The sequence below is a fragment of the Neolamprologus brichardi genome, chromosome 8 (assembly GCF_056152115.1).
Source record: "Neolamprologus brichardi isolate AB-2024 chromosome 8, ASM5615211v1, whole genome shotgun sequence".
Classification (NCBI taxonomy): domain Eukaryota; kingdom Metazoa; phylum Chordata; class Actinopteri; order Cichliformes; family Cichlidae; genus Neolamprologus; species Neolamprologus brichardi.
Window position 1 is genome coordinate 11965987 of NC_142111.1, and position 13397 is coordinate 11979383.

Genomic DNA, 13397 nt, shown 5'->3' on the forward strand with positions numbered 1-13397 from the left:
TGTGGGGTGTGCACATGGGCGGGGCAAACATAGTGGCAGGTGACACTCTGCTTATATATTTGCCACTCACTGCTAGCTGGGTGACAAGTACAAAAAGAGGGACACACAAGAACTGTGAATTTACACAATGGCGTTGAGGCAGTGGACTCATTTATTTGCTTTGGTGAGCCTCCTGGCAGCAGGTAAGTCAGGCTTATGCCAACATGTGCATGCAACATAAATGTTTTAAATGAAAATATAAATGCAAATATATATTTTCACATAAAACCTTTTAAAATAGGATCTCAAAATTGTCTCCTCTCATGAACAACACTGATCCTGTTGTGTTTCTTTCTAGAATCAAATGCTCAGCCTGATGGTAGGTAAAACAACAGTTTCTCTGATTAAAAAACCAAATCATTTATTAAAAGTTATTATTTTTTTAATATTAATTATGTATTTTAAAATAAAAAAATTAACAGGGATCCAGATAAAAACAGAAAAAATGTTTTCCGTGTTCCTACAATGATTTATGTTGCTTCTGAAGTTTGATCCTGCTGATCTTTGTTTCAGTATGTGGCACTGCTCCACTCAACGGCAGGATAGTGGGAGGTGAAGATGCTCCACCTGGATACTGGCCGTGGCAGGTCAGCGTGCAGATATTTGGTAAACATTTTTGTGGCGGTTCCCTCATCAACAAAGAGTGGGTGATGTCTGCTGCTCACTGCTTCTCTGGGTGAGTAACACAAACATCTGTTTAATCTTTATACCTAAACTGATCCACCTAGAACAGGACTTTGACTAATATTTGTCTAAAAAGGCAAATACCAGATTGGGAATTCTAAAAATTATGTAATTCCTGAAACATTTTGTGAACATAAATGTTGAAAAACTGACCCAAGCTTTCTTACTCTTCCAGCTCAAATGCAGCATAATGACAAATGTTTACAGTACATTTTTTTGTCAAAACTTCTATATTTTCTTTTCATTTCTATAACTTTAGTTCAAGTCCCTCTGGGTTGAAGGTTTCTCTTGGTCTTCAGAGCCTGCAGGGTGAAAATCCAAATAAGGTGTCCAGAAATGTTGTCAAAATCATTTTGCACCCAAACTATGACAGTGAGTCCTACGACAACGACATTGCTCTGCTCAAAGTCTCTTCACCAGTCAGATTCACTGACTACATCAGACCTGTGTGCCTGGCAGCGAGTGGGAGTGTGTTCAACAATGGCACTGATAGCTGGGTGACTGGCTGGGGTACAGTCAAGGAGGGAGGTGAGGCTGTTGTTGGTGTTTCAGTGTTCATGTGTTCTGTGGTTCATTGGTTTGTGTGTAAACAGCTCCTCATCTTTCTTCCCATCAGTGGCCTTACCCTTCCCTCAAACGCTGCAAGAAGTGGAGGTGCCAGTTGTGGGAAACAGACAGTGTAACTGCCTGAATGGAGTGGGCATAGTCACAGACAACATGATCTGTGCTGGTGTTCTGGCAGGAGGCAAAGACTCATGCCAGGTAGGCTTCCTCATCTCATTTGGTTACATAATCAGGTGTTTCAAAGATTCTCAGATGTGTCCTCTTCATCTCTACAGGGAGACTCCGGAGGTCCAATGGTGAGTAAACAGGGCTCTGTTTGGGTCCAGTCTGGAATTGTAAGTTTTGGTTTTGGTTGTGCTCGGCCCAATCTGCCAGGAGTCTACTCCAGAGTGTCCCGTTACCAGTCCTGGATCAAGTCCCGCATTCGCTCTAATAGGCCAGGATTTGTGCAGTTCATCTCCAGCGGGCTGGACTCTGACAGCAACTACATCTGTCCTGGTTTCTAACAAGACTCTTAAGTGAGTCTGAATATGAATGGGGAAAATAAATAAATAAAAATAAATTATATATATATATCTGTGCGTATAAAGCTTTCAGACTGGGTGTGTTTGGATCTCACTGATTATGAATCCTGTTTTACATCCACATGGAGATAAGAGCAGAGTCTTCATGGTTCCAAGTTGCCGTCGTAACAATCAGTGGATGTAAACTGAGCCATGCAGATGTTGACATCTTTACCAAAACTTCGATAGTTGGGTCATTCTTACAGGAGATTGTTAGTGAAACATCACCTCCTGCAGCACTTTTTAAAAGATTTCACCAGATTACAGAGTTTCCTTTTTGCTGCCTTTTGCTGTCCTCATTATCTCCATGTTCCTGTTGTCCACCCATTCATATTTATTTAATGTACTGATTATGCTCAGATCAAAATGAAAAAAACTAATTCACATAAACATTTCAAAAGAAGTTTACATTTCTAACTAGAAAACTTCATTATTTTGAAGTGTTTTGGTATGTTTCTGTGAGCTAATTATACATAAATATGTCTGTTCTGTGCATTCTGAAGCTGTTGTCTAATTAAAAATGGTGTAAATTTAAGCACAAAATCAAAATGTAATTCTAATTACATCATGACTATATTAAACGTTGATTAAGCATAAAAATGATGTTTTGAGATATTTCAGAAGCAATTATTATATATTTTGTTTATTGATGAACAAAGCAATTTACATAATGAGTGACAGTTTTAACAAATTACAGCTGATTTCTTTCTCAAGCTAAATCTTTTTAAGCATATGTTTTTAATTTCACACAAATTTACATTCATCATACTCAAATGATGTTTGTAAAAAGATAAACATAGAAAATGTTAAATTTAGATGTGCAGTCATGAGCATATTCTTGATAAGCTATTTTACATTTCCCACTATAATACTTCACAGGACATAATCACTCCATCTTCTCATATAGTTACATTAAACCTTCAGTCTATTTCATTTAGGCATCCAAATTATAAGAATAATACATCAGAAATCAATTCCTGATGATTTCTGTTTTTCTACATGATTTCTAGAGACCCGTGTCCACTTGTGATATTTTGCCTTCAGGTACCTGTGTGATCTAAGTAGTTAATTAACAATTGGATTTTCCCGCTCAGACAGACCCTAAAAAACTATAAGTCTAAAGGACTACATATGATATTTCCTTAAAGTAAAATAAAGTAAAACTTTGATGTCTTCAGGTTATTTTGTGGCCTCCTGTTGAGTTCTGACTGTGAACCTCATCATTCAGTAGAAAATGCGTAAATGAGGGAATGATGTCAGACACAGTAAACGTTTTTTTCTTTAGTCAGTCAACTATATGGGCGTCACTAATTCTACAAAAAGCTAAAGAAAAAAAAATCTGCAATACAAGGTCTGGTGGCTGAGGAAAGTAAAGTGAATGAATATTTTTTTATTCTGTTGTGGTTGGACCTCCATCCGTACCTGGACCCTCTGCCTCTTCCTGATTTTATTTTATCATCTCTTTGTAATCACTCTTGAAATATCCAGCCTGGGAAGACAAAATGTATTGTGTAAAATGATTGTATTCACATATTAAGAGTCGCACCATGAATAATGAAAAGAACTAAAAAAATAATCAACGTTTAAGAAATTTAAATCATGCATTCTCTTATTTCATGAAGCTGTGTGAGTGACTGAAAAAACAGAAGTATAGACTTTCTCACCTTGTACAGGCAAACAGTGAATAAAGCAGTAACAGCCAAACCTCCAATGTATCCTCCAATTATCTCTTTAATGTAATCTGGTTCAGAATACACTTTTATCTCTGCCTCAATCTAAGAGATGAGGTAACATATTTTAATAAAATTCATCATTTTGTTAACTTAAATGAGAGAAAATAATGTGTAATCACCTTGTGGACAGGAGGATTGTTTTTCGTCCACGCTGAAAAGTAGATGTACTGGTTTTTGTCATACTCCAGACTGGCTGTGCTGGTTAGGAGGAATTTCGCAGATTGAAATCCAATCTAAGAAAAAAAAATAGAATGAGATGAGCCTAAAATAGATATGCATTGCTGTTTAATTTAAGAAGAGATATATATGGAGTCAGTTGTTTTAATTCTAAAAATATTTACTAATACAACACTTAACATAAAATACACATCAATTACCTGCTCTATCCATCCTGAACTGAAGTTGGCAGAAATTTCATACATCCTACTCTCCCATATTCCCATAAATGTGTTGCACTTGAACACTCTGCACGTGGCTACAGAGCAGTCCTGTGGGTGATTTAAAGAAGACTGAATGTAACCAAGCTGTGATTCAGAGTAATATAATTTTATATACACGTATTTAGAATTAGGTTAAATTACAGCAGGAAAAGTGCGGAAGCATACTTACCACGACTTTATGTTTTTGTATTTCAGCAACAAATTCTTTGTTAAGTGGTTCTTCATCATTTCCTCTCTGACAGTTTGCAATCTGAAAATAATTTTAAGTGTTTTTGATTAATCCTAATGTTAACACATGCAGTTTGAAGTCAGCAGCTAAAACGTCTGACACATAAATCACCTGTAGGCTGCTCAAATCCACCCAAATGTCTTTTTCACCAAGCTTCACTGGAACCCTGATCACCACAGTGAAATTAAATGCTCTGATATAGTTTGTAATCTAAAAGAAAGAAAAAATAAAAATAACCACTGTTAAAATTAAGATTTTATAAATCAGCTTTAACTAATAGTTTGTTTGTTTTTTGTGAAATAATAATAAAATAAAAATTAATTAAATGGTTAATAATTGATGTATTGAAAATTATCTTGACAGTTGATTTAAAGTTGATATGGAGTTTCAAAAACATAAAAAGGTTAATAAACAAATTGTAATTTAGATTTAAAAATTATTTGGAGAGCTGTTATAAAGTAGAAAGTGAATGTTATAATATTTGTTTCATAAAGAGTAAATTACAGACAGTATAAAAGATGTAACTTGTGTTTTGAGTGCTGCCAATTTGGTGTTATATAACCAGTTGTCACAAGCATATGAATGGATACACATGACTACAACATGTCCACAGTGGTTCAACATTAACTTGGATTAAACAGCAGCTTTCGCTCTCTGGGCTCACTGATCAGTAATGAAATCTTTATCACAAAATGTGTCTTTCATTGCTTGTTAGTATTAAACCTTGCTAAAAGTTACCCTCTTAATAATAAGAGTTAAAACATATAACCAGAAAGACACAACCAAGCATTAGGCTCAGGACTGACACAGTGCAATGAACTTTTAAAGAATGTTGATATTAGATGAAGTCATGTTTTTACCTTGATTATTTGTTGGACTGCTTCCTGTGAATTATTCATTCCAGGGGTCAAATTATGGCTGCTGAAGGAGCTTTACATGATAATAAAATAATAATGAATAAAACATTTTTGATAACATTTTAAAGTTGTATTACTTTGCAAATAATTCACCCTATATCAAGTAAAACAGTTCATACCTTTCAAATGTGAGAAAAATGCTGTATTTCACATCAATCGATTTCTGTTTGTAGAGTTCACTTGTAGGTGCATGCTCCTGATTTCCACTGCAAGAGAGAAGAAAAGAAAAGGGTTCTGTATCTGTGGAGCCATAGTATAAATTAAGAGTATCTGTGCCAAAGGAACAGTACCTGGTGGCATTTGCAGTGACAAAGATCTCCCTCTCAAGTTGACTGTTTGTTTCAATCCCATATGTGATAATGAAGAAAACCTTAATCGAAATAGAGAGAGATCAAATTGTCTCGTATCTTTTTTATAAACTGTTTAGAAGTGTACAAAAAACAAACCTTAGTTTTGCTCTTGAAAATTGGCTTGTAGATAGTGCAGTCTGTCCTTCCTCGTGATAAACCATCTTCACTGTCCAAAGAGATGCACTCACTTCTTCCCTTTATTAGAAAACAAAATGACTGCTGGATTCTTTGGAAGAGCAGCAGATCAGTGATGAACTGATACAGACTTGAATCTGATGCTTTACCTGCTGACTCGTGAACTTCCTGTAGGAGAGTCCAGCTGGGTATGTGAGAATAACACGACTGTTGTAGGAGTTTTCTCCTCTATTCTCCACTGAGACTGTGACATTCAAAAGCTCATCAATGCCCACTTTAACCTCTGAGGATCTGTGGAATATGAAGCTGGATGAGAATAAAGGGAAAACAAAACAAGACTACAGCTAGGGCTGCTCAATTAATCAGATTTTAATCTAAATTACGATCTGGGCTTTCAACGATCATTAAAAATGACTGAGCCGTGCTCCCTCGTGCTTTACTCTCGCGCTGCTCCGTGTGGCAAATCGAGCGCACCTCTCTGCGTTTCGAACACATGTCACAACAGGACCCGAGGGGAGCTCGGAAAGCTAAGCAGAAGTTATTTGCAGATGAGAGAATAATGGCTGCTGAAGAAAGAATGCCATTGGTTGAAAAGAGAGGCAAAACGACTTCAGTGGTGTGGAAACATTATGGGTTCGCGGGGTCAGACGTGGATCAAGTAGACATAGTGTGTAAACTTTGCTACGGTGTTGTAGCTGCACCACAGACCAACACTACAAATTGACATACCTCACTGTCAGTTTGATGCAATTGTGCATTGTACATTGCACAGCTTGCCTTGATGTTTGGTTATTTGTATGCATAAATATTATGCAGTATTTTGAAGTTCACTAAACATAGATGTTTACATTTTTCATTTATTTTTTATATTGCAAACATTTGCACTGTTATCAGTATTTGCACACTATTTTATATTATTTTTTGACAATCTTTAAAGCCATTATTCAGTACTTTGTCATTGTTAAATAAATATCGTCAAATCATCAAGATCTCAATTTCAGTGAAAATAATCGTGATTATCATTTTTGCCAGCCCTAACTACAGCCATACTAATGTCACAATATACCAAATATAATGTACTTTGAGCTTTGATAAACCATGCAAATTTTCAGCTCACAGTACAGTAAAAATGGCTGCTCTAAGATAATGAGAACATATTTTTACCATCCCTTTTTAATCAGTTAACATTCTAATATTTTCTGGTTAGCACAAAACACAAATAACAACTGAGTGTCACCAGTTTCCGAAATATTAATGATGGTTGTATAAGGACAAGTTAAATGACAAGTAAATAATAACACATTTGAAGAAAACGAGACACACAAGGAAAGCTTAAGTTTTGTAACTGTGCCTCACCTGGTGAAGTTGAAATCCAGTTTCAGGTTATCAACACATTTGTTGTCAGTGCCACAGTTGATCTCAAACCCTAACTGTGGAAGAGAGCATTATAAAAGTACACATTATACATTATTTAAAGACTAAATAAGTGGTTGTATGGTCATCCAATTTTATTTTTTTATTTACAGTTTTAACTGTTATTTATATAGCATATTTCATTATATATAAATTCAATGGATAATATGAATTGCAGGAGAGAGTACGACCATGCAGCGTTTAAAGTGTTGACGTACTTACATTACTTTAAGTTTTATCCCATAAAAAGTGACAATAACATTAGCATCCGCAGTACACTGTGTATGGGAAGAAAACTTCTTTCTACAGCAAGAAACTAACCTTTAAATTTGAGCAAACACCGAGCACGCTGCCACAGGAATGTGAAATTCACAGAGAAACCCCTGGGTCCCTCCACTGACATGACCACTACGGCACCAGGCAAACCTCCACCCGCCCCTCTCCTGCTAAACCAACAGTCAATGTGCTAAACAGGTGACAACAGGTTTAAGAGCGACAGGTCTTAGTGCTGCTGAATCTTTGATTTTATTTATTTTTTGCTGAATTTTACTTGCATCTATTTGAAAGACTGAGTGTAAACACAAAACATTATGTGTGTTGCGTTGTGTTGTGTAATGCGTTTCTTGTCTTATTTTGATCGTCGCTTATCTTCTGTGCATCATGTTTTTGATTCCTTTCAGCCGTGATTCCCTCCTGTGTATTTATTGTCTGAGTCTCCCTCTGATCTCTGTCACGTTGTCCTCATTCTCTCTCCTCTGTGTACTCTGTTCATTCAGTTCACTAAGTTATTGGCGTCTGTTTAGTCTGGGTTTTTTATATTTTTGTGTTTTTTTCCCCCCCAACTCCAGTAATAAAGCTGTTCTGAGCTCACTCCTGTCACCGTGTCTGCATTTTGGGTCTGCTCTCTACCAGTCACACATTGACACATGGCAGTCAGAACCAATGAGGCTGCAGTGTGAATCGATACGGAACTGAATCAATAATTGACATTGATAATGGAATCAGAATCACTTAATTCAATTCCCATCACTATTTGTGATTGTATCAAACAGGTGTATACACAGGTTAAAGAGTAATGGACCAAGTATTGATGTTTTGGGAGCCCCAGACTGCAGTTCATTTTTGTAGACCTAAAACAAATTTCAGTGTATTAAGTATGAAAAGTAATCAACAGTCTGACCTGGTAAATCAACTGAATAGTGAAGTGTTTGAATTAAGATACCATGATCAACAGTGTCAAGATTGAGCAGGACTAAGACTGAAACTCTGTGAATTACTGTTGATCTTCAGCCCATTTGAGAAAAACAAGGAAAATGCCAGTCTGAGAAGAGCTGTTGCTAATATAATGACACTTATGCATCAGTTCAATAAGGAAAATCTGTACTTGCTCATCTATCTGCTTCCTGGGTGTTTTGAATTTGAGGCGGTGCCAGATAAATTACTACAAGAGACTAAGAGATTATCTCTAAAATTAGAAATGTTATTCTGGAGTAAGTAAGAAGCAAAGTTGATAAATTTATTTGTGTAAAGATTCACTTGGTCTCGTTTTGGAAGGATGAAGTTGTTCATCCTTTGCTTTATTGATGGGAGAAAGAAAAATAAAAAAGCAGACTGATCACTGTTAAACAGTTGGGAGATGTAGGATTGTCTGGCAAATTTTATATCATTGCTGTAACAGTGAAGTGTGTTTTTATAGATCTCCTTTAATTTGTAGCTTAAATTTTCTCCCTGGCAGATTCTTTTTGTCATTGTTATCTTTTCGCTGTTTCTCCAAGGTGCTATACTACATGTATTTACAGTTCTCAGAGGAACAATATGATAGATGTGTTAACAAATGGTACCACAGAGATGGTTATTTCATCACAAATAAAAGTAATGGTAATTTACAGTTTGAAAATTCACTAATAAATTAATAATAAATAATAATGTATGGCACTGACATAATACTTTTTGATATTTTGGTTGGTATTTGTTTTGACAGATGAACAAAAAATAAAAAAAAAATACGAAAATTATAAGAGACAGTAATATTTAGAAGATTTGTAACTGTGATATCAAGTCATCTGATAACTCTGCAAATATTCTCAGCAGGTAGACGGGTTGCCTTCACACCACCCGCATTCAAAAATAAAACAAGCATCAATCAGTCATTAATTAATGCCCGATGGCCAAGAGGAACAATGGCTGGTTGCTAATAAGCAGCAACCAGTTTGTGTGTTTTACCAAGTAGTGGTACTTTATACCAGGAACAACATTTTTGTTAATATTCTTCATCCACTTCTGGAAAACATCTTAGTCCCCTGCACAGCCAAGAAACTGATCTTAGACTGAAGCACTTTTAATAAGGTGAAGGTTTGTGTATTTTGAACTTGTTCTTTTTTTGAAAGTTCAAATTTGCTGCTACTGTTGAAGCAGGTGAGAACTGCACAAGTTCTCGTCAGTGGCAAAAGTAGAGTAGAGAAAGTAAAGGTAAAAGTAAAAAGTTGTGATTAATACGTAAAATACTATTTTTGTCTGTAACACATCACTATGATGTGGTCTCACTTTGCTTGTGACTTCTTGACATTTGTAGACATTATGGAAAAAAATAACATTATATATAATAACATACAGCACAGTCATATAATAGGTTGGGAGCTTGTGCTGTGAGTTCCCTCCCCTCACATGGTTTTGTAATTAACCAGTGGGCAAGTACATTTATTCATATTATATTATAACTTATATGTAGAGTATATTTCTTATTTATGTTTTTGACCGGGGTGTAGAATTGCTTATAAACTTGTAAAAAAAACTTCAACAGAAGTCTCTCAAAGCAGCATTAGTCAGATGCATGCCTTTAATAAAATGGATTCAGTAAAGGTAAGGGCAAACCTAAAGGTTTCTCATAACTTCATAAAGACTAGCCTCATTTGGTCAATTAATAGGTTTTTTAAAAATTTACTTACAGGATGAATGGCTGTTGTTTGGGCCTGCGGGGCAAGACTTGGTCTGAGGTTGGTGTTTGAGGCCAAACTATTAAACGTGAATTTGAGCTCATTGGAAAGTTGGTTGAGAGCGTCTTCGGGGCAAGCCTGCAAGAAGAGGTTTAGATTCAATGTTGGAGGAGTCTTAAAAGTAAAATTAATTAAATAAAATCTTAAGTTTAATGACTTTTAAGGACTTTATTTTAAGATTGCTATTAGATCTTACCTCAATGAGGAATTTTACAGTTGAACATTGGTGTCTTCCTAAGTCAACATCAACTGATCCAGACTTCTCTCGTTGTTTCCCACTGGTGTAAGCTCGGTTGTTTGGAGGCTTCCGAGTGGCATCCAGTGTTATAGTGTAATCAATCCTTGCTCGAGCTAAAATAGAGAAATAGAATTTGATTTTAATGTTGCAAGTTTAAATACATTAAAAATAAAATGATGTGCAGTAATTGAGAAAAAGAGAGAAGGATGATTAACCTGTGTCGACTGTAGACACTCTGGTCATAGTAAAGCAGATAAGAGCTGTGTTCTCCGATGGTTTTGAGCAGTCTACATTCTGTGTAGGGATTTTGTTTGGGCTAAACGATACCTCAGCTCTCACCATTACTATGGGTCTTGATCTGGAAAGTAAGAAAATACATGTGAACGGCATGGCAGATGGCTGCCCCTGCCTGAGCCGTGTTCAGACAGAGGTTTCTTACTCTTAAAGGGGAGAATTTCCGTTTTGAAAGAGAACTTTTGATTTTATCTAATTCTCTGGGTTAAGCTGTGTGAAAGGGAAAATATGGACCTGAGAAATGATATCTAAACTGAAAAGGCAGCTTTAATGCTGAATACTTTCAAAAAAAAAAAAAAAAGCAAGGGATTCAAAACCAGAAATCATAGGATTTATTTAGAGGGAAAAGAAGGAGACTCAGACAGTATAAAACATCAGATAATGATGGAGATAGGAAACAATGAAACAAAACACAACTGAAAATAATAAACTAATAAATAAGTAGAGAGGTAAGAGAGGTAAGTATGAGTATAAACGGAAACACTGGGGCGCACTAGAAAGTCAGAAACTAAAAAATTAATAAAAATTGAAGAAGGTCTAAATCATACCCCAAACCCCCCAAAAAAGAAATGCTGTAAATTATTGTTAATGATTTGTGTAATAATTGAACATAAATCATTAAAGCTTTTAATAAAATATATTTGTAAATGTGCCAGACTTATAATATTTAACTTTAGAATGTACCTAAATATTTGACCATTACCTGGACTTACCTCAGTAAGGCAACTGTGCCCTTTGAACCCACCGCTAAGTCAAGCAGTCCATCACCACTCTGATCAAAAGATGACTGACTGATTGTCAGGCCAAAGAACTTCAGTCCTGACTGGACCTCAGAGCCAGTAATTCTCTGAAATATTTTAATTAATCAGATTTCATAAAATATTGACTTTACTTGATAGTTGAGGTTAGTCATCATTGTGAGTTCTTTGATGTTGTGTACCTGTGAGTAAGTAGGACTGATTCTTCCTCTTCCTTCGCCATTAAATATGTAGATGCTGCCTTCACCATTATTCTCCAAAGGTGCTCCAACTGCCAAATCCCTGAATCCATCTGAGTTTAGATCAGGCAGTACAGCAAGAGAAGAGCCGAACCTTCCTTTGACAGCTGCATGTCCTCTTAGTACTACAGGATCATCAAAATTACACTCCACAAACTGAAAGGAGGAGAGTGAATTTTTTATGATCATTAAGAAAGTTGACAAATAAACCGATTAATTTAACTGCAGTAAATAAAACCGTGATTTACCAAACCAGTTAGTCTGCAAACATAAACTCTTCCCTCTCTATCAGGCTCCATGTACATTGGGGCTGATATGAAGATTAGCTCAGTGATGTCATCATTATTTATGTCCATGGTACACACCTCTGCCCCGAAATATTCCCCAGTCTGATACTGTGTAAGGAAGATATTATTATTTTTGTATCTGAGATAATAATTTCTATGGAAATTATAATTTAATTCATATCTGTCTTGCTACAAATGCATACCTGTGATGAAAAGGGCTCAATCTTTTGTTTTTTCAAGTTTTCTCTGTTAACAGCGACCACAACTCCTCTGTGTTTATATCTTGGAGCACCAACAACTGTCAGAGAGCCATACCAGGATTTAGCAATCGCCATGGAGTAACCTAGAATTTAGGTTTTCAAAAGGAGATGACAGATTAAGATTCCTGATTCCTCCTTTTAAATTATGTCTGTTTTGCAAACTATTCTCACCAAGATAGCTGTCAGGCTCCAAATACACGTCCTCATATGTTTTCAGCTTCTGGCCTCCTGTTGTGTATTGCACGTAGCCTCCCCTCCACTCGTTTGCACCAACAATAGACGTCTGAATTCCCTACAGTGCAGACAAATAAACATTTTATATACAATTTATTTTGCATTTAAAATCTGGACTGTGTTTAAACTGTATTTGCCATTAGAACTTAAAAACTGCCAAAAAGGCACATGTGAATCTTTCTTTCTATGACTAGACTGTCTGGTGAGTTTCAGGTAGTTTTAATTACCTCAGGCACAATAACTGCAATGAATCCCTCTTGAGACATTTCCATTTCCAGTGACTCTCCACTGCTTTGAGATCCTGTAACAGAAAAATAAATGAGAAGGTAAAAGAGAGACACGATGAGTCAAATTGAATTTGAAGGTTCATTTTTTTATTATGCTTCAAGTAATTATTAAAAAAAAATATTACAGTTTATTTTAAAACTACTCAACATTTATTGCTCATTTCACAAAATGTAAAGTTACATTTGATTTTACATGTGACTTTACTGAATACAGTACAATAAAGTTAATACAATGTACTAATTTTAGTTTTTTCTTATTGTAGCAGTTTACACAACAAATGAAAGTTAACTGCTTCAATTCCAGAAGGACACAGATCCTCATAATGAATGTGAAAAAAATCCCTTGTGAATAAGTGAGCGGCTGAAAGTAGCATTTATTACAGTGCAATTATTTTAATTTTTGAAAAATTTACAGGAATTTTAACAAAGTTGCAACAATAAATTTATGTTTGTACCTTCGATTGAGAAAATTTTGTCCTGCAGATTCTGTCTTATTACTTCAAGTACATTGAAGTTTTCCACTTGAAAGACGTGTTTGTTTGAGGGAGACGATGCAATGGTGTCCAGTTCTCTTCTGGCATCAGGTGTATCAAATGCATTCCCCACCTACGATTGTTGACAAACATGTTTGAGTCCTCATACTATGCAAAATTATTTGCTCACTTTATTAAAATACATTCGTTAAACTTCACTTGATTTACAAACAGGTTTAGAACCTAAATCCATGATAACATTTATGT

General features: G+C 35.6%; 2 protein-coding genes across 2 annotated transcripts in view; one reads left to right on the forward strand and one right to left on the reverse strand.

The window, feature by feature from the left end:
• The first annotated feature begins 127 nt into the window (after positions 1 to 127).
• LOC102793315 (serine protease 33-like) lies at positions 128 to 1793 on the forward strand. The gene is made up of 6 exons (XM_087845181.1): positions 128 to 182; positions 338 to 358; positions 553 to 715; positions 983 to 1251; positions 1340 to 1485; positions 1563 to 1793. The coding sequence occupies exons 1-6, from the start codon at positions 128 to 130 to the stop codon at positions 1791 to 1793; spliced, it is 885 nt and encodes a 294-aa protein (XP_087701307.1).
• A 1504-nt stretch (positions 1794 to 3297) lies between these two features.
• The window catches only part of LOC102793022 (integrin alpha-M-like), a 29394-nt gene continuing 19294 nt past the window's right edge, over positions 3298 to 13397 (reverse strand). The window contains exons 9-30 of the mRNA XM_087845444.1: positions 13113 to 13263; positions 12598 to 12671; positions 12308 to 12428; positions 12080 to 12219; positions 11838 to 11984; positions 11533 to 11745; positions 11306 to 11439; positions 10514 to 10656; positions 10257 to 10411; positions 10013 to 10138; positions 7011 to 7084; positions 5804 to 5945; positions 5616 to 5714; positions 5460 to 5539; positions 5289 to 5375; positions 5113 to 5182; positions 4364 to 4462; positions 4193 to 4273; positions 3961 to 4071; positions 3703 to 3816; positions 3515 to 3625; positions 3298 to 3339 (exon numbers count right to left, since the gene is read on the reverse strand). Coding sequence (XP_087701570.1) covers positions 3298 to 3339; positions 3515 to 3625; positions 3703 to 3816; positions 3961 to 4071; positions 4193 to 4273; positions 4364 to 4462; positions 5113 to 5182; positions 5289 to 5375; positions 5460 to 5539; positions 5616 to 5714; positions 5804 to 5945; positions 7011 to 7084; positions 10013 to 10138; positions 10257 to 10411; positions 10514 to 10656; positions 11306 to 11439; positions 11533 to 11745; positions 11838 to 11984; positions 12080 to 12219; positions 12308 to 12428; positions 12598 to 12671; positions 13113 to 13263 — 2514 coding nt within the window. The remainder of the gene's footprint in view (positions 3340 to 3514; positions 3626 to 3702; positions 3817 to 3960; positions 4072 to 4192; positions 4274 to 4363; positions 4463 to 5112; positions 5183 to 5288; positions 5376 to 5459; positions 5540 to 5615; positions 5715 to 5803; positions 5946 to 7010; positions 7085 to 10012; positions 10139 to 10256; positions 10412 to 10513; positions 10657 to 11305; positions 11440 to 11532; positions 11746 to 11837; positions 11985 to 12079; positions 12220 to 12307; positions 12429 to 12597; positions 12672 to 13112; positions 13264 to 13397) is intronic.